Raw genomic sequence first — 20871 nt, forward strand, 5'->3', positions numbered from 1 at the left:
AGTACTCATGGATTCAATGTCCATTTAGCCATTTAGGAATCAGATGGCAGAGGGGAAGAAGCTGTTCCTGAATTCCTGAGCGAGTGCCTTCAGGCTTCTGTACCTCCTTCCAGGGTAGCAAAGAGAACAAGGCATGACTTGGGTGATGGGGGTCCTTCACAATAGATGCCACCTTTTTGAGGCATTGCTCCTTGAAGATGTCTTAGCCACTCTGAGGCAGCTGCCCATGATGGAGCTGACTGAATTTACAACTCTCTGCAGCTTATTTCCATCCTGGTCTGGAGCACCCCTCACACCATAGCCAGCTAGAATGCTCTCCATGATGCAGCTGTAGAAATTTGGGAGTGTCCTCTGTGAGAGACCAAACCCCAAACTTGTAATGAAATACAGCTGTTATCGTGCCTCCTTCAACAGTTGCATTGATATGTTAGATCCAGGATAGATCCTCAGAGATATTGACACCCAGGAGCTTGACATTGTTCACTGATTCCACTTCTGATCCCTCTATGAGGACTGTACAAATCACCAGCATGCTTGAGATGAATTTAGTTTCAGGACCCTGATAATATGCATGTGTACTTTAAAATGTGGTATCCCCAAAACTGTGTGGTTGAACTAGAAAGCATAAAACCTCATTGTATGATTAAGTAATGCAGGGAAGCTAAAAGCATTACTCCTCCTTCAGAGGAGTTGTTGGATCCATACCGATTTCTGAGATGCTCCCTGCCAGTGTCAGGGTTCTCCAATTGATCCACTGGTGGGTTACTACTTAAAATATATTCATTGCCAACTGATACACCTCAGAGAAGGCCCTGCTGGCCAGCCAAACCACACTGCCCCAGCAGCCCCCTGACAAACCTGATTAACCCTGGGACAATTTACAATGACCAACTAAGCTACCTGGTACATCTTTGGACTGTGGGCGGAAACCGGGCAACCCAGAGAAAATCCACAGGAAAGACATACAGAGTCTCCTTACAGAATGGCGCTGGAACAAAAAGCTTTAATTTCCTCTGTATCTGTAATAGTATATCTAACTCAGATTAAGTACCTCACTATACTTAACCAGAATTTTATTCATATTCTCAGGAGGGCTTCAAGTAGCCAAATTTAAGAGAATTCTTATTTACTGGTGAACTAAGCTACATTTGACAGCTGCATTATGTTTTTGGCAGCGTTTTCTCAAAATCTCAGATAGTGTCCATGAATATTTAATACTTACTGGTGAATGTGTCAAGAATCAGCAATCTAAATGTGATTGATAAGAAGGTTTATACTCACCTAAACAAATTACTAAACAAAAGCATTGATACTAAAGAAGATTTGGGTGACATTTATTATTTGCCAAGCACTTAAAAAAACAGCAGTACATCACTCTGAAAGCATTAAATTAAAAATAATGTAAAATAAAATCACAACCAGTCATATCTCTGGCGTTCATTAATTGCAGGTTTTTAAGGCACGTCCATAATAAAACTTCAAGGTTAAAATCACATTCACAAGAAGAGGTGAAGTAAGCTTATTTAAAAGGACTGCCTGATGCTAAGCATTTGGTCTGTTCAAGTACACTTAGCATTTAAGACTGTCTTCACATTTTATTATATTCCAACTATAGGGATTGTTATTGTGGTACAGTTGCAGAACAAAATTACTTTTTCACATTCTAATTGCCTGAGAAAATATGTTGCATATTTTACAAATTAATTGTGCAGTTAAAAAGTTTCCATTTACTAATTTTGAAGACTCTTGACCATGACTGAAATAGTCCAAATATGAGCTTAGTACTGCAAACAATTTTGTCCAAATAAATATTCTTGCAATTTCACAAAAAAAAAGAAATTCTGGCTCTCGACTGCTGAAATGAACTTATTAATACAAAACAATTTTTTTTTTGCAAATATACACTCTTCATACTGTTCATCAAGTATATTTTAAACAAATTCAAACAGTAAAAACTCACTGCAATATTAACAAAGCAACAGCAATGAAAACTATCAATTGCTAAATACTTACTTCGAACACCAGTCTTTATTGCATAAACTGGTTATGATCACAGCAAACTCATTTATCTACCACAAAGTACCTTTCCCAACAAATTACAGATTGGTCAAATGGAAATTTCACTTCAATATACCAGAGAGACATTACAAAGCTTCCTTAAAACTAAAATCTTGACTTGTTAAACATCTGAGCCATGCAGATCTTGGCACAAGGTCTGTGCTCAACTACCCAACTCAAACTTCAATAAATACAAAGTAAATTGTCGTTATTCTTTTTCACAGGGAGGTAGTTTCCCTTCTGATCACAGTATCACATCCATACTGCAAGTGCTTCTTCACCAACATCAGGCCAGGGCATATGTGGTATTCCTGTGCTGTCCCAATTGTTCAAGAGCTGATTGAAGCTATTCATCTATGAATCACCCATCAGGCAGGTACTGCAGTACAAGCAGGTGTCTGTACAACCAGACACCATCAAATGATCAACTTACCCATGAGGTAAGGTAAAGATGAAATCATTTTAGAAATCAGCAAAGGCACCACAATTTAGAAAGACGGCGAACAAATGCTCCTGGGCTGTATCAGACGAAATTTTCTTCATATCAACTGCTTTTAACTTAAGATCGATTGGCTGTATTTATACTCCACAGTGGAGACCGTGATCTGTTGGACAGTGGGCTTGCATTGAACTGAGTAGGAGATGGTGTAAATTCTAAAAAAAATCAATAACATTATATTCTTATTAGTCTAAAATCTCTGAGGACTATCTTTCTATGCATATTATTCAATTGGCTTTTAATCTTTCTAACTATTCTGACTTCATAGCATGTACATGCCAAAATATGTATTCAAAATCTACTAAGTTGTTCTACAAATACAGTTAGCAGCAAAAACAAATGCTTCTGAAAAATAATGTACCACATTGACGGACGTTTTTAAAAAAAAAGTTCAGCAATATCAAACCTTTCTGGAAAGTATTGATCAATAAGATACAATAAAGATAATAAATCAATACAAAAATAATGTTTTCACACAACTAAAATCATGCATTTTTCCTGAATATGGAGAAATAAAATAACCTCAACTCGGTAATATAGGTTTACCCTCGCAATCCGAAGGTAAAGTGTTCCTAGGAAACTGTTTGTAAACTGAAACGTCGTAAAGTGAAGAAGCAATTACCATTAATTTATATGGGAAAAATTTTTGAGTGTTCCCAGACCCAAAAAATAACCTTCCAAATAACACATAAAACCTAAAATAACACTAACATATAGTTAAAGCAGGAATGATATGATAAAAATACACCCTATATAAAGTAGAAATATTGTATTATGGTGTAGTTGCACTTATCAAACTCAGGAAGACAGTGAGCCAAAATCCATTTGGAGAAAAAAAAACATCGGCACGTACACGCATGCGCAAACAACTGCCCGCACAGGGCTTCAAGGTCATCGTAGTCTTTCTCAGGATATACACACGTATAAAGCAGGTGTCATTTTTTTGTAAAAGTGAAAATCCTCTTTGGTTAGCAAAAACAGGTACTAATGTAGGTCTTTTGTAACAGCGAGCTGTTGTAAAGCGAACGTTTGAAAAGCGGGGGACATCTGTACTTAAAAGATGGCCAAAGCGTATGCTTGATGTCAAATTAAATGGTTAGGCGTTTCAGTTTTAAATGGAAAATCTCAGCAAACATACAGGAAGTAACAAGGAGATAGGTGTTTTTTACCTGTCTGTCGTGGGGGTGAGGGTGGGTGTGGGGTCCATACAAATGCGGGGTGATGGAACTGTTGCCGTGGTGAAAAGAAAGCATGATAGGCTGGAAGTGAAAAGACATAGTTAATAGCAGTAAAATCATAATAAGTTAAATTTTAATTCAAAATCAGTGATGCCTACCGATAATCATGATTGCTGTCCCAGTGAGTAGAGCAAAGAATGTGAAGAACATAACTTGATAGGAATTAATGAACTGGTGGAAGAGACCAACACCTTCTAATCGAGCTGTTGTGAAATGAGCTAAGAAAAAAAAATGAACACATAAACAAACAACATTGACAAAAAAAAATTGCTTTCACCTTAAAATTGTGCCGGAGTTGCATGTTCCAATTCACACAAGCTTTAACAAGAAAATATTTCATGTAAACAGCTTAATTCTTTTGTCACTTTTGAACACTTTTAACAACTTTCAATTTGTTACATGTACATCAAAACATACAATAAAATGTGTAGTTTTGCATTAATAACCAAATGTGCTGGATGGAGCCCGCTAGAGCTTGCAGTACCGACTCCGCATTCCCTCAACTTGCTACATGTATGTCTTTGGAATGTGGGGGGGAAACTGGAGAGCCCAGAAGAAACCCACATGGTATTGGGAAGAACATACAAACTCCTAACCGACAGTAGTAGTAGTTGAACCCCGAATGGAGATTGCTGGCACAGTAAAACATCGTGCTAACTGCTATGCTTACTCCATCTAGATAATCCATAACTATTTCTGAACAAAGACCCTTTGTCAGATGAGCGTATCAACTAATTATTCTAAAAATGATCCAGGTGTACAAACTTACCGTGTGCTTCATTATTTTTATCAGAAATGTACAAAACTTTGACTGGCAGAGAGATTGACTGGTCTGTCAGTGAATTGGATATACTAAGAGTGGTTAAGAAAGGCTCCAGGCTAATTAATCGAGAGTCAGTCAAGGAGACTGCAAACTTCACATAATTATGGGATCCACAGATCTTTTCCTTTTCTTGAATATCTATTAGTGATGATCCTGCTGTGACCTGAAAGGGGGGTAAAAGAACACACATTACTCAAAAACAAGCAGATACCTTGGTCCATCATTAAATATTATGGCTTATTTGATTGCACATTTCTGCCTACACACAGTAATCATTTACTCCTGTGAGTCTCAAGAATCTCTCCATATTTTCCTTGAAAATATTAAGCAGCTACTTCTACGTTCTCTGTGAAAAAGAGTTCGGAAGACCTACAATTCCTACAGAAAGGATTTCACATTATCTGTCTTAAATAGGTGACTTCCTTTTCTAGATTTCCACATATGAGGAAACGTTCTTTCCACTATCAAGCCCTTTCGCAATCATATGTATTTCAAACAAATTGACCCTCAAGAATATGAACTTCAATGGATATGCACCTAGCTTGTTCAACCATTCTTTATATGACAACCTGCCGGATCTAGATGAGGGCCTTGTAAACCATCTTGGAACTTAAATGTCTCTGTTAACCTGAATTTGTCAGTTCACATTAGCCAGCATTGCTTTATGCCCTCAGGTTTAAAATATTAGTCTTGGACTCATTTCTCTCTCCTTCAAACTGAATTTAAAATTCAATGATATGATGATTGCTGCTACTAGGAGTGCCTCTTGCCTCATTTATTAATCCTTTCAAAATGCAAAACACCAGATTCAGTCGGCCCTGCTCTCTGGTTTACTCTAGAACATGCTGTTCTAAGAAATATATTCAAAACACTACAAAAAAGCTTACCTTTGCTCAGATTTCCCCAGTCTACATGATCACTACCATACCTTTCTGGCAGGCCCCCATTATTTCTTTCAATATCATAACATGTAATTACTGCTTTGCAATTATGCAAATAAATTAGGTTGGCATGCAAAACGGACAAGAACCTTGCATATCCATTCCTGACAATAATTTGTATGATGCCAGGTGTAGATTTGCCACTTAGAGATGCACATAAAATGCTGAGGTCAGGTCAGGCCAGGCCAGGTCATATCCATGGGAAGAGAAACAGGACTAAAGTTTAAGGTGAAATGATTAGGAAGGAGACAAAAGAAGCTCGGCAAGCTTCAAGGAGGGTTGGGGATATTTCCAATCGGGTAAAACTGCTAACCATGGGATAGGGTACAAGCAAATTTATAAAGTCAGTTTAAAGAGCAAACACGAGGAAATCTGCAGATGCTGGAAGTTCAAACAACAACACACACAAAATGCTGGTGGAACACAGCAGGTCAGGCAGCATCTATAGGGAGAAGCGCTGTCGACGTTTCGGGCTGAGACCTTTCGTCAGGACTAACCGACAGGAAAAATAGCAAGAGATTTGAAAGTAGTGGGGGGAGGGGGAAATGCTAAATGATAGAAGAAGACTGGAGGGGGTGGGATGAAGCTAAGAGCTGGAAAGGTGATTGGCGAAAGTGATACAGAGCTGGAGAAGGGAAAGGATCATGGGACGGGAGGCCTCAGGAGAAAGAAGTGGGGGGAGCACCAGAGGGAGATGGAGAACAGGCAAACAACTAAATATGTCAGGGTTGGGGTAAGAACGGGAGGAGGGGCATTAACGTAAGTTAGAGAAGTCAATGTTCATGCCATCAGATTGGAGGCTACCCAGCCAGTATATAAGGTGTTGTTCCTCCAACCTGAGTTTGGATTCATTTTGACAATAGAGGAGGCCATGGATAGACATATCAGAATGGGAATGGGACATGGAATTAAAATGTGTGGCCACTGGGAGATCGCTTTCTCTGGCGGACCGAGGGTAGGTGTTCCGCGAAACGGTCTCCCAGTCTGCGTCGGGTCTCACCAATATATAAAAGACCACACCGGGAGCACTGGACGCAGTATACCACACCAGCCGACTCGCAGGTGAAGTGTCGCCTCACCTGGAAGGACTGTCTGGGGCCCTGAATGGTGGTGAGGGAGGAAGTGTAAGGGCAGGTGTAGCACTTGTTCCGTTTACAAGGATAAGTGCCAGGAGGGAGATCGGTGGGAAGGGATGGTGGGGACGAGTGGACAAGGGAGTCGCGTAGGGAGCGATCCCTACAGAAAGCAGAAAGGGGGCGGGGAGGGAAAAATGTGTTTGGTAGTGGGATCCCGTTGGAGGTGGCGGAAGTTACAGAGAATTATATGTTGGACCTGGAGGCTGGTGGGGTGGTAGGTAAGGACAAGGGGAACCCTATCCCGAGTGGGTTGGCAGGTGGATGGGGTGAGGGCAAATGTGCGGGAAATGGGAGAGATGCATTTGAGAGCAGAGTTGATGGTGGATGAAGGGAAGCCCCTTTGTTTAAAAAAGGAAGACATCTCCTTCGTCCTGGAAAGAAAAGCCTCATCCTGACAGCAGATGCGGCGGAGACAGAGGAATTGTGAGTCAGGGTGGGAAGAGGAATAGTCCAGGTAGCTGTGAGAATCTGTAGGGTTATAGTAGATATCAATAGATATCTCTATCTCAGGATGAGGCTTTCCTTTCCAGGATGAAGGAGATGTCTTCCTTTTTTAAACAAAGGGGCTTCCCTTCGTCCACCATCAACTCTGCTCTCAAACGCATCTCTCCCATTTCCTGCACATCTGCCCTCACCCCATCCACCCGCCACCTGACTCAGAATAGGGTTCCCCTTGTCCTTACCTACCACCCCACCAGCCTCTAGGTCCAACATATAATTCTCCGTAACTTCCGCCACCTCCAATGGGATCCCACGACCAAACACATTTTCCCTCCCCCCCCTTCTGCTTTTCGTAGGGATCGCTCCCTACGCGACTCCCTTGTCCACTCGTCCTCCCCATCCCTTCCCACCGATCTCCTTCCTGGCACTTATCCTTGTAAACAGAATAAGTGCTACACCTGCCCTTACACTTCCTCCCTCAGCACCATTCAGGGCCCCAGACAGTCCTGCCAGGTGAGTCGACACTTCACCTGTGAGTCGGCTGGTGTGGTATACTGCATCCGGTGCTCCCGGTGTGGCCTTTTACATATTGGTGAGACCCGACGCAGACTGGGAGACCGTTTCGTGGAACACCTACGCTCAGTCCGCCAGAAAAAGCAGGATCTCCCAGTGGCCACACATTTTAATTCCATGTCCCATTCCCATTCCGATATGTCTATCCATGGCCTCCTCTATTGTCAAAACGAATCCAAACTCAGGTTGGAGGAACAACACCTTATATACCGGCTGGGTAGCCTCCAACCTGATGGCATGAACATTGACTTCACTAACTTCCGTTAATGCCCCTCCTCCCCTTCTTACCCCATCCCTGACATATTTAGTTGTTTGCCTGTTCTCCATCTCCCTCTGGTGCTTCCCCCCACTTCTTTCTCCTGAGGCCTCCCGTCCCATGATCCTTTCCCTTCTCCAGCTCTGTATCACTTTTACTAATCACCTTTCCAGCTCTTAGCTTCATCCCACCCCCTCTGGTCTTCTCCTATCATTTCGCATTTCCCCCTCTCCCCACTACTTACAAATCTCTTACTATCTTTCCTTTCGGTTAGTCCTGACGAAGGGTCTCGGCCCGAAACGTCGACAGCGCTTCTCCCTATAGATGCTGCCTAGCTTGCTGTGTTCTACCAGCATTTTGTGTGTGTTGTTATAAAGTCAGTGATTGAATAGGAGCTGTTCAAGGGTGAAAACAGACAAAAGAATGCAAGAGCTGTGAAATTCAAAAGGAGGAAGACGTGCTAGACATGCTGTCCACTGCTGGAGGAGACAAAACAACCAAACGGAGCCAATATCACAGATGGATGCCTGATACAGACAGAAATCAAGATACTGAAGTTGGAGAATTCAGAAGTCAGGATTAGGTCCGTGCGGGATTCGAGTGGATAATTCAGGTGACAGGCAATGGAAAACTTCTGCAGGCTGAACACTGGTGGTCCACAAATCACTCTCACTTTGAGCTATCGGTCTGTAGCCTCCTACATTGTTACAACGAGGTCCATTGCAAGCTTGGGGAATAGTAACTCACCTTTGGTCTGGGCACAAAACACCCTTCAACTTAACATCTGTGATACTGTCTCAGCTTGGTTGCTGTTTCAGCCACACATTTTTTCTTTTTGTCTCCCCCCCCCCATCTCTGGGAGAGGAGGACTTGCTTTGCGGGTCTTCCTGCTTTGATTCTCACAACTCTTACTGTTTATTTTAATCAGTTCTTCTGTCTACATTCAAACTCCCTAACTGCTCCCACTCACTCACTGATCAAGTAACTTTGTTTACAGCTAAACCCCATGGTCAGCTCAGTTTTATCCTATCAGACACAGTCCCCTTTCCCCACCCACCTTGCAGAAGAACAAGCTGGTCTTCTTCCCAGTTCCACAATGGGTCTTAGCTTTGGGTCTCTTCCCACAGATCCAGCCTGCTTAATTTAGATTTCCAGCATCAGCAGTGTTTTGATTTTTACTTGGAAATAAGTGGTGGGGTTTCATTTTTGTTCAATAAAAGCACTTGTGTCTTTTGCTTCAGCCCTTCCTTTCCTCACTCCCACCTTTGCAACACTGATTATGGGCTTATGAAAATGATGAAAATTGGCCACGCAAAAAGCTGGCTTTACTGCTGATATGCTGGAGGAACTCAATAAGTCAGGCAGCATGAAGGGTCTTGACCTGAAACGTTGACTGTTCATTCACCTCCATAGATGCTGCCTGGCATGCTGAGTTCTTCCAGCATTTTGTGTGTGTTGCTCCAAACTTCCACTGGAATCTCTTGTGTTAATTACTGCCGATGTGACAAAGATAAACAGGGCATGAATACTTTGGTACAAAGTATATTGAAAACCAGCTCCAGTTCTACATTAACAGCAAAATGTGAAAATATGGAATTAGTTAAAAATCAAGTTTTTATTTAGCAAGTCATACGAAAATATTTTTAGTTTCCAATTGATTTTCACAATAGAAATTTATACAGGATATTTACAAATTTATAGATTTGCTTACTGAATTCCTAACATATAGTCTAGAAAACCAGGGTGATTTCTTAAGATTCAGTTCTATTAACTCATTTCTTATAAATAATATCAAGATGTTCATTACATCATATTTGCCAAAGAAATTGGGTGTTCTGGCTTCTTTCAAAATTTGGATTACTGTTGCTTCTATATAGATATCTGAACAAATCACCGCAGATATGAATCTGTCCCTCTATGATTCTCAGTGCACTCTCAACAACTACTACCAGTCAACAAACAATAGGAAAGTTCTTAGTGATGCAAATTTCAGTCCATAAGTTCATTGAAGGGGAGTTTCAAACTCATTTCAAAGTAATGCATCAGTGCCAGTATAACAGCTAGAACTGAAATATTTTCACTCCAATACTAAATAACTGCATTGCTCCTTTACCAGAGTTGGTGTAAACAAACCCACAGTAAAATCCTACTCTCTCCTTGGCGTTACGGGAGCTGCAAAGAAATGAGCCATCAGGACCGTCATGGAGGCTGCTTTGTGAGCCTCCAGGCGGCTATGGATCAAGAGGTATGACCTGTGGACCGCTGCTGGAACACAAGCCTGGGCCTGATCAGCCCTGGCTGGGTCACCTGGACAAGAGCGACTGACACTGAAAGACCCAAATCACCATATGACCCCAGGTTACATCACTGATGATGTAACCCAGTGCATCCTAACATACGTCTCAGCATCAGTTCAATGTGTTACTGGAAGAAAATAATTAATTTCTCAACTAGATTAAGACTTCATGTATCAATATGCTAGTAAGACCGTTACCTCCAAGTTTGCCAGAATTTCCGATGTCCCATATACTGTAACTTCAGTAGTGGTGTGTAGGTTGCTCAAAAGAATTTCTGAATGGTCAACGTAAAAATCAGGTAAAAATGAGACATTGGCACCAACTTGTTCTCCAGTGAATTGAGCATCAAGTACCAAGGCCTTCACATTGACAGAGGTTTTGTCTTTGACTAATATTTTAAGCTGGTGATCAGTCAATTTCTGCACTGTAACACCACAGGTGTAGTGGCCTAATGAGGAAGAAAAATATTACTTCCATTTAGATTTAAATAATGAAAAACAAAACCATGAACAACAATGGAAAGTACATTTTAAAAGCTAAAATATTATTTCATGTGATAAAAATATTTTCTTTTGACTTAATGTGGATTTCCTATAAGCTCAAAGGTATTTAAACTACTGAATCCAAAAAATACAACAGAAAAGCTCATTCTTACCTGAATGGGCATCAAATCCTGTTTGGACACTGAACACATCTTCAGCTGTTATTTCTATTGCATTATTGAATTCCAAATTGCAAGTGAAAAGGGACTCTGGGTGTATATGATCAATTGCCTCAACATGTGCAGCCGTACACTCCCCTGGAAGAAAACATGTTTAAACCTCTCTGTACGTAATACGAACAATGTAACTTCAACATCTGAAAATATTTACTACAACATTTAAGTTGTCATTTCTACAAAACATTTCATCATTTTACCCAGTTCAGGTCTTAAATTTACTGATCTCACAGTTTATTTCTAAAAATTTTGTCTATTTTGGATCTCCCTCGATCCTGAAGGGAAGTCCACCACACTCTCTGGTGGACATTTAGCTAACAGATCTAGCCGATCTTATTCCCAACAATAGGGGCTGCCTGACCTGCTGAGTTCCTCTAGCACTTTGTATGTGTTGCTCAGGATTTCCAGATTCTGCAGAATCTCTCGTGCACCTGAAGATTTAATTTTGTCTAGTATACTTACCTTTATATTGGAATGTTCTCCCCACTCACAACTTGGATAAGTTATAGACCATTAAAATCACAACATAAAAATAATTCAATCTTTTTCTACGTGGAATGGTGAGCCTCAGTGCAACCTTGTTACTTTGTTTAAAAAATATTCAGAATTTGTCAGCAACAAAACTTTACTATCGGTACTGCAAACATAATTACAGCAACAGCAGAAACCAGCATTAATCAGTGATCAATGTGATTTCAGAATATTGAAATGGATATTGATTGCCCAATCTTTTTATTCCAGGACTCAATGAATGCACATTAAAAGGATTTTGGCTGTGACTGCCACAATAGGTCAACGGTAGATGTAACCACAATGGTTCTCCACACAGCTTTAGACCACCTAGACAACATAAACACCTACATTAGGATGCTGTTCATCGACTATAGCTCAGCATTTATTACCATCGTCCCCAAAATCCTGATTGAGAAGTTGCAGAACCTGGGCCTCTGTACCTCCCTCTGCAACTGGATCCTCGACTTCCTAACCAGAAGACTACAGTCTGTGCGGATTGCTGATAAGATCTCCTCCTCACTGACGATCAACACTGGCGCACCTCAAGGGTGTGTGTTTAGCCCACTGCTCTACTCTCTATATACACATGACTGTGTGGCTAGGCATAGCTCAAATACCATCTGTAAATTTGCTGACGATACAACCATTGTTGGTAGAATCTCAGGTAATGAAGAGAGGGCGTAAAGGAGTGAGTTATGCCAACTAGTGGAGTGGTACTGCAGCAATAACGTGGCACTCAATGTCAGTAAGATGAAAGAGCAGATTGTGGACTTCAGGAAGGGAAGATGAAGAACACAATCCAATCCTCATAGAGGGATCAGAAGTGGAGAGAGTGAGCAGCTTCAGCTTCCTGGGTGTCAAGATCTCTGAGGATCTAACCTGGTCCCAACATATCGATGTAGTTATAAAGAAGGCAAGACAGTGGCTTTACTTTATTAGGAGTTAGAAGAGATTTGGCATTTCAACAAATACACTCAAAAACTTCTATAGTTGTACCGTGGAGAGCATTCTGACAGGCTGTATCACTGTCTGGTATGGAGGGGCTACTGCACAGGACCAAAAGAAGCTGCAGAAAGTTGTAAATCTAGTCAGCTCCATCATGGGCACTAGCCTACAAGGTACCCAGGACATCTTTAGGGAGCTGTGTCTCAGAAAGGTAGTGTCCATTATTAAAGACCTCCAGCACCCAGGGCATGCCCTTTTCTCACTGTTACCATCAGGTAGGAGGTACAGAAGCCTGAAGGCACACACTCAGCAATTCAGAAACACCTTCTTCCCCTCTGTCATCTGATTCCATCTGGTAAAGATACTGAATCTTTGGATACTACCTCACTTTTTAAATATACAGTATTTCTGTTTTTGCACGTTTTTAAATATCTATTCATGTATACTGTAATTGATTTACTTTTTTTTCTCTGCTATATTATCTATTCCATTGAACCGCTGCTAAGTTAACAAATTTCATGTCACATGACAGTGATAATAAACCTGATCCTGACTCTGTATTTTCTGAAATAATCTTAAACAGCTTTTAAACAAGAATGAAAATTTATTTTTGCTTTACAATAATCGTTTGCTGCAATTTCTCTGTAACATTGCCCCCAAACCCTGAAAATTCCAACTTCTTTCACTATCAAACAGGAATTTAGCTACTTCAGTTAAACATATGAAGTGAACTCAACGTTGAAGCAAATCATCTTTCCATGAGAATTTGCTGGAACACTGGAAGATATTCTATAAAAATCAAATTAAATACTATAAGTTATATGAGCGCTTGTTAGTGCCACAATGACACAGGACTGAAATTATTGAAAACATTTATAAAGATGGAAAATATGTCAAAATACCTAATTAAGTAGATTATACCTCTGAACTTCCAAACATTTTAAAACAGATGTAATCTAATGGATGATAAAGCACATCAAATCTTGCGCGAATCAAGCGCAATATAATCCATGTTAATTTTAAAAACAATATACGCCCACATAGTTTATTTCTCCATGGACTAGAGGAATTGGTTATTTAAACTCACGTTCACTGTAGTTCAAAAGGAATATCAACTATTTTAATTGCAAAGATCCCCTACTGCTGATTGCAAATTAGAATATGAAGATTAAGTAACAGAACAGGTTACCAAAGGTTATGAGACCTGCCTTTAGATGAGGGGTTCTCAATCATTTTTATGCCACGGATTGATACCATTAAATGAAGGGCCAGTGAACCCCAGGTTGGGAAGCCCTGCTTTAGACCAAGCTCTTTCTTACAGCTTAGTTCAAGGCATTGTCTACCCTTGGCCCAGCTAGACCCATTACAGTGCAGTCCAATTCAGGGCCCTGATTGCAAACAGCCAGCTGTGATGCCAGAGTAGCGTTCTGAGTTACTAGCCATCAATGAAACTTAATAGTTTGGAATTTTGTTGGCATTCAAGCAATGAAAATAACTAATCAACTGTAACACAATCTGATTAGTAAACACCGAAACAATAGTTTTAAACTTCCAAAAGGAAAATAAAAAGCTCATCCATCTGTTTGTTCCGCATTCAGCTCAATGGGGGCAGATTCATCATGTAACTTTGCCAGCTCGGAAATCTGGAGGACTGCACTGTCCTTTCAGATTCTAACAGAAGGCCACCAGAACACCACAAGGCTCTTACTTAAGCTGAAGTTCATTTGTGCTTACTAATCTTGATTTTGAGTAACTCAACTGTTCCATGTTTTTTTTAAAACAAGTAGCACATTGGGATTAAGTGAGCTTTTTTATTAAAAAGGAAAGAACTTACAGTTAGGCAACTCAATGTATATTTTGCAGCCAATAAAGTGGTTGTGGTCCTAAAATGTAGGGAAATAGAGTAAGATTTTTATGTTTCAACATAGGTGATTAAATTTAAGTTCTTTTTCATAATATTGGCAAGGAATCCCCTATCTGAGAGTAAATATTGCTTGAAAGATTGTTAAGCTTAAATATCATCCAAATGATGGCATCTCTGCAAGTGCAACTTCTCAACACTGGTGGTAGATCTCAAAGCTCCAAAATATTTTCTCAGCTGTCTGATGGCCCTTGAATTCACATCCTCCTGACACAGAAGTGAGAGCATTAATGTCAATCAATGGCTGGCACTTTGCTCTTTAGGTCAGAACTGAAGAACAAGATTTTCTTCTTCTAGAGGTATATTCATAAAGTGTCTGTATAATAATTTCTAGCACATTTTTCTTTGGACCTTGCATCATGCATCTGAAAAGTTCTGAAAGTTGAGTTTAAGTCAAAACTTGATTTTCATGAATGATTTAATTATTACAGTAAAAATGGCACTTAAGTATTTCTCTGAATAGTGACATTCATTTGAATTATTGCTTCTGTTTCTTACTTTACTAATTTTCTATTCTTTCTTGTCTACGTAACATTAATGTTACTTATTTATAGCATTAAGGCCAATCATCCACTTTCAGTAAAATGTTAACTTGACTTGAAATCTGTTTCCTTTTTTCTAGTACATTGGAAGATAGGTTCTTACAGTGAGCGACTAGCAGATCCAACTTTGATACATGCTTCGTCGTTATTTATGAAAACCACTGGATAACACAGGAAGTAAAAAAATAAGTGTTTGAAGATCACTGCTCGGAAAAACTGTTTTCTCAACAGCCATCCCTAACTAATAATGAATAAATAAAGATGGCTGGCATTTGAAAAAGACGCTTGGCATGTTACAGTGACAATATGGATGATCAGTAATCTAAATGATAGACAGCAAAAACTTCATTCTTTTAGCTCGGTTTCATTCTATTGACACAGCACATGTTTGTTCATATTAAGACTGCTGCAAACTTTACAAGGCAGACTGCATAATCAATTACTAGGCAAACACAACTGATTCCCCTCCCCTCCCTCACAATTCCCATCTACCCAAGACAAATACCTTTCAAATTGTTGTTCTCTCCGATGGTAACAGGAAGCTTAAACGGCACAGTCCCAGCCTGAGAAGACAAGTGTGCGCCACTCGGCACCTGAACAACAGTCTTTCCTGCACTCTTAACCACCATCTGAAAAACAACGGTGTTTGCTCAATATATCTCATCAATTAGAAATCACTAATAATAGAGTGACAGAGTTGTGGAGAGTAATATCATTCTGTAATGATAAAGTAACTGTAAAGTATACCAAGCAATGGCACAGAGATAAATCGTAGCGGTTAGCATGATGCTATTACAGCTCGGACCACCGGAGTTTGGGGTTCCATTCCAGCCACATCTATAAGGAGTCTATATATATTATCCCAGTGTGAATGACTGAGTTTTTTTCCAGGTCCTTTTTCACAGTCCAAAGATGAACTGGTTAGTAGGATAATTGGTCACTGTAAATTGTGATTATATTTGGGTTAAAATTGGGAATTGTTGGGGATGTGATTCGAAAGGTCCATGCCACGCTGTATCTCTAAATTATATAATAAACATTGTTCCATTGTACTAGAAGGGAACCAGGGATAATCGTGGAAACCATAGACCGGCGAGTCACATGTCAGTGGTAGGCAAGTTACTGGACAGAATTCGTAGAGATAGGATTTATGAGCATTTTGGAAAGCCATGGCCTAATTAGGGAGAGCAAGCATGGCTTTGCTGGGGCAAGTGTGTCTTACTAACTTGATTTGAGCTTTTTGATGAGGTGACAACAGTGATCGATGAAGGTAGAGCTGTGGATATTGTATACATGGATCTTAGTAAGGCATTTGACAAGTTTCTTCATGGGAGGCTCATCCAGAAGATTGAGGTGCATGGGATCCATGGTGAACTGGATTGTCCATAGAAAATAGAGGGTAGAGGCCAAAGGGACTTATTCTAGTTGCAGGTCTGTGATTAGCCCGCAGGAAACCGGGACCTCTGCCGTTTGTGAAGACAATGTTAGTGGGTGGTCAGTAAGACTGCAGTTGATACAAAGATTGGTGGTGTTGTAGACAGCATAGAAGATGGGCAAAGAATATAGATCAATTGCAGATATGGGCAGATAAACTCGGGTACACGTGAAATGTTGCGCCTTGGTGGGTTAAATGCAAAGAAACAGTACAGTCAAAGACAAGCTCCTTGACAGTGTAGATGAACTGAGTGACCCTGGGGTCCAAGTTCACAGCTCGTTGAAAGTGGCTACACAGGTTGATAGGGTGGTAATGAGGGCATGTGGCATGCTTGCCTTTAATAGTTGAGGCAGTGAGTTCAAAAGTCAGGATGTTAGAGTATGTTGCAGCTTTCTAAAAGTCTAGTTAGGCTGCATCTGATTTGCGTACAATGCTGGTCGCTCCTTTCTAGAAAGGATGTTGAGGCTGCAGAGGGGGTTTACCAGGATGCTGACTGGGTTAGAAGGCATGGTACTTTAACAAGAGCTGGACAAACTTGGGTAGTTTTCTCTGGAGTGGCAGAGGCTGAGAGGTGATCTGATAAGAGGTTTATAAGATTATGAGAAGCAGAGACAGAGTGGACAAACAGCATCTTTTTCCCAGGCATGAAATGTCTAATACCAGAGCACATACATTTAAGGTGAAAGGTTGTAATTTCAAAGGAGATGTCAGGGGAATTTTTTTTTAAAACATCGATAGTGGTGGATACCTGGAATGTGCTCCCTGGGGTGAATGTAGAGGCAGAAACATTAGAAAGTTTTAAGGAACAATTAGTTAGACCCATGAATGTGAGGAAAATGTAAGGATATAGACATTGTGTAGGCAGAATAGATTAGTTTAGTTAGCCATTCGATCAGTAATTTAATTGATTCAGTACAACATTGTGGGCTGAAGGGGCTGCTCCTGGGTTGTCTTGCTTTTTGTTCTATAAGGCATTCCCAACCTGGGGTTGATGGATTCCTTGCCTAACGGTATTGGTCCATGGCATAAAAAAGGTTGGGAAATGACTCTTGGAGCAATAACAATGCTGAAACCAAAAATAAATCTGCAGTATAGAAAATCTAAATGAGAAAAATATAAAATGCTAGAAATGCTCAGCAGGCAAGGCCACGTTGAGCTATTTTCCCTGTCCCACCCCTCCTGCAGCATATAAACTTCTTTTCTCACCTTACTGAAGTCTGAAAAATTAACTCCATTTCTCTCCCCGCAGATGCAGCCTGACCTGTTATTTCCTTCTAGCATTTTCTGTTATCAAAGCAAAAAGGATGTCCTTTGCCCCCTCCCCCAAGAACAGAACTTAAACATACGACAAATTTGTGAAGAATGCGTTCAGTTGTACAAATTGAAGGAATTGGGAATGAACACCAGTAAATCTGAATTCTTAGCAGTCTCCCCCCCCCACTCCCAAAGTACTTAGTGATCTCAGCTCACATAAGATTGTAAATTTAATAGGGTGATTGTGAAAGCTTGCTGAACATCACTATCCATATAAAAGTACTAGATTTCATTTTGTATTTCAACACATGGCCAAATGGACTTTCTTACTAGCAAAATTTGAGATACTGCCATACTTTAGTCTATAGTACCACATATGCAGTGTGGCAGGTGTTACAAATATAACAAAAGGTCACTTCCAGGATATCGTAAAATCACAAATGATTGGTAGACAGCCAAAAAACTATCTGAATCAATAGAAATGCTTAGGACGGGGATACAGGCCAAATGCAGCAAATGTGATTAGCATAGTAGGCATCTTGGTTTGTTTAGATGATTTAGGCTAGAGAACTCGATCAATCTAAATTGACTGCAGCATTACTTGGAACCAGGATAATCATAAGAAATCAAGTGGTGGTGGTGATTTCATTGCAGGTTGTCAAAAATATTTGAATAGGATAGTGAAGGAAGGAAAACGTACAATAGAATAATCCTCCATGGACACTGGGTGAATCATACATTCAGGCTTAAACAGCTTATCACTTATTATATTCATATTTACCACAATTCATTGTCTTGATTGCATCAGCTAAACCATCCAATCCTTTGTGATCTGTGTCCCAACCCTCTAAAGCTTTTTTAAAGATTCCTGCCCTTAAAAGATGGCAGGTTTTCTCTTGGTAGGGACATCAGAAATTCAATCAAATATTAAAATATATTCCCAGTTATTTTACAGGAAGCAGTACATTGTTTTAAGCCATTCCCTGTTCTACCAAATTAATTAGTTGACAAAATCTAGGCACAAAACAAAAAAATAAACTAGTCCCAGCAAGTGTTCCTTGTTATCTGCAAAGCTTACCTCTCTGTAGGTTTTGAGGTATCCTGGTATTTCATAATATACTGTGACAAGACCAGAATTTCTTGCAACTGCTGTGCCTGTCTTAGGGCTAATCTGAAGAATGCTACTGGAAGATGAACTCCAAACTCCGAATTGACCTGAAAGAACACAGGTGGAATGGTGAATTTCAGCGAACAGTCATACACTGAATGTTGATCTGAATATCCATTAATATATCGGATATTTACCTTCCTGATTAACTAGATTACTGCTGAAACATATAACATCACCAACTACAAGTTCGTCCAGCGATTCAGGTTGGATGAAATGTTCTACAGGCAAGGGAACATAATCAGCAATGCCAGTATGTTCTGCATCCCATATGCTCAGCAAAGTGAGCCCCATGTTTACCGTCCTTATTATAAAGGTATTATTCATAGTCCCTTTGCCAATCTGAATGAGGTCATCCCTATAAAAATCAATATAAACATTAATTAATATTGAGACAATTAAACAAATAATGAAATAAAATATAGGCATAATATTTCAGACCACATACGCTTTATTTCAAAACCTGAACTTCCGGTGGATAAATGAAAATGCCTCACTCTCATATTCGTACTTGTGATCCAAAAAATACGTATATGCTGTAAACTGCTGGTCTAATTTTAGATCCTGTTGTTTAGTTATTTATTTAATCTCTAAAGCAAGGCTTCATTGCAAGTATTTATAAACAAACACAATGATTTAGTAAACTGTGCATGATCAATGGCAATCAGTCTTTCTACACACTTTTACTAATTTTAAAACCTCATCTGTGCTAAAGACTTAACATGGAATTTATTGTCTCCAGCATCAGTAACACTCAAGCTTTCCTCAATTAATCTTATGTTACTTCTGAAGACTTCTTTACATAATTAACCACCTAGAGACAATTACAAATGCAAGGTGGAATGGGAGTGATTTTCTCTCCCATTTCTGCTTTCTCTTAGCCCAAGTCTCAGCTCTTTAGTGCCTGAATTTTGTCTCTATCATCTCTGAAAATTTTCCCTACGTCATCTCTTTCCATGCTTCATTATTACAGAAGCCCAAGGGTTGAAGACTGACGCCAGCAATTCTGGAGGTTGAGGCCTGAAAGTCAAAAGCCCTGGGTTACTGTGTCTGGAAGTCAGAGGTCTTGTTTGTAGCTGTGAGTCCAGGCTCAAAGTCTGTGAGTCTGAGAGTCTGGGGCCAAGGACTCTGGAGGCAGCCTGTCCTGAGGCTGGAGATCTGCCCATGTGTGTGAGTGGGTGGGATGGTGGGAAGGGGCTTGTTCTGCTTTTGCAGTGGTAAGATGGTGGCATGCTCAGACTCAGTGGCCTGTTTAGGTACAACCAAAGGTGTGTCGTTTATGTCTTTTTTATGATTGCAAGACACTGCTGGATGTTAAGAACATCAAACACCACAGGTGTACCCATCACTGAGCTGCATGATAGCAATGGAACCGGAATTATTGTGTACCATTGTTGTGTTGTCATCGTCTGGACTTGCTGTGTACTGTGGTGATGCACAGTCCAGTAAATGGTGCGAGTTGGTCATTAGTAATAGAGAATACTGCAAGTCTGGTTCTCCGGTGAGATCGATGGTGATGGAAAGTGGAGGAGACGACGGAGGCAGCCTGGGAGAGAGCAGAGGACTCTGTGAGTGTGTTGGAATCTATATTGGGGTGGGAAGGCTGAGCCCTCGTCGGTGCTGCTGTCTGGTGTTCGCTCGGTGGAAGCCCGAGCTGGATCAGGACACCATCTATCTACACTTGCGGACTTGGGCTATATTTTTTTTTGTGAGCCTGTGTGTTTTCCTGCCGTTATAACCGTATGTGCTATATATATTGTGTGCTGTCCGTACTGTGTTTTTTACCTTGGCCCTGGAGGAACACTGTTTCATTAGGCTGTATTCATGTGTAGTTGAATGATTATTACATACTTGAATTTGAACTTATTGTTGCTGGTGTTCTTCTGCTGAACATTGTGGGTAGGCTATATTGGCACTGGAATGCATAGTGACACTTGAGAGCAGCTCCTGTACATCCTTGGGTTGTGTTGTATTGTGTTTGTAGTACTAGTGTATTGGTCGGTTGTCTTGTGTTTGTTGTACTATTGTGTTGTTTGGTTGTATTGTGTTTGTTGTACTATTGTGTTGTTTGGTTGTATTGTGTTTGTTGTACTATTGTGTTGTTTGGTTGTAT

General features: G+C 40.3%; 1 protein-coding gene across 1 annotated transcript in view; it reads right to left on the reverse strand.

Annotated features, from left to right (window-relative positions):
- Positions 1-1319: 1319 nt before the first annotated feature.
- nup210 (nucleoporin 210) overlaps positions 1320-20871 on the reverse strand; it is a 113586-nt gene continuing 94034 nt past the window's right edge. The window contains exons 32-40 of the mRNA XM_059944105.1: positions 18896-19116; positions 18669-18805; positions 15407-15530; positions 10918-11061; positions 10460-10710; positions 4565-4781; positions 3894-4013; positions 3727-3816; positions 1320-2712 (exon numbers count right to left, since the gene is read on the reverse strand). Coding sequence (XP_059800088.1) covers positions 2618-2712; positions 3727-3816; positions 3894-4013; positions 4565-4781; positions 10460-10710; positions 10918-11061; positions 15407-15530; positions 18669-18805; positions 18896-19116 — 1399 coding nt within the window. The 3' untranslated portion in view covers positions 1320-2617. The remainder of the gene's footprint in view (positions 2713-3726; positions 3817-3893; positions 4014-4564; positions 4782-10459; positions 10711-10917; positions 11062-15406; positions 15531-18668; positions 18806-18895; positions 19117-20871) is intronic.

Source organism: Hypanus sabinus, chromosome 19 (genome assembly GCF_030144855.1).
Source record: "Hypanus sabinus isolate sHypSab1 chromosome 19, sHypSab1.hap1, whole genome shotgun sequence".
Lineage (NCBI taxonomy): Eukaryota > Metazoa > Chordata > Chondrichthyes > Myliobatiformes > Dasyatidae > Hypanus > Hypanus sabinus.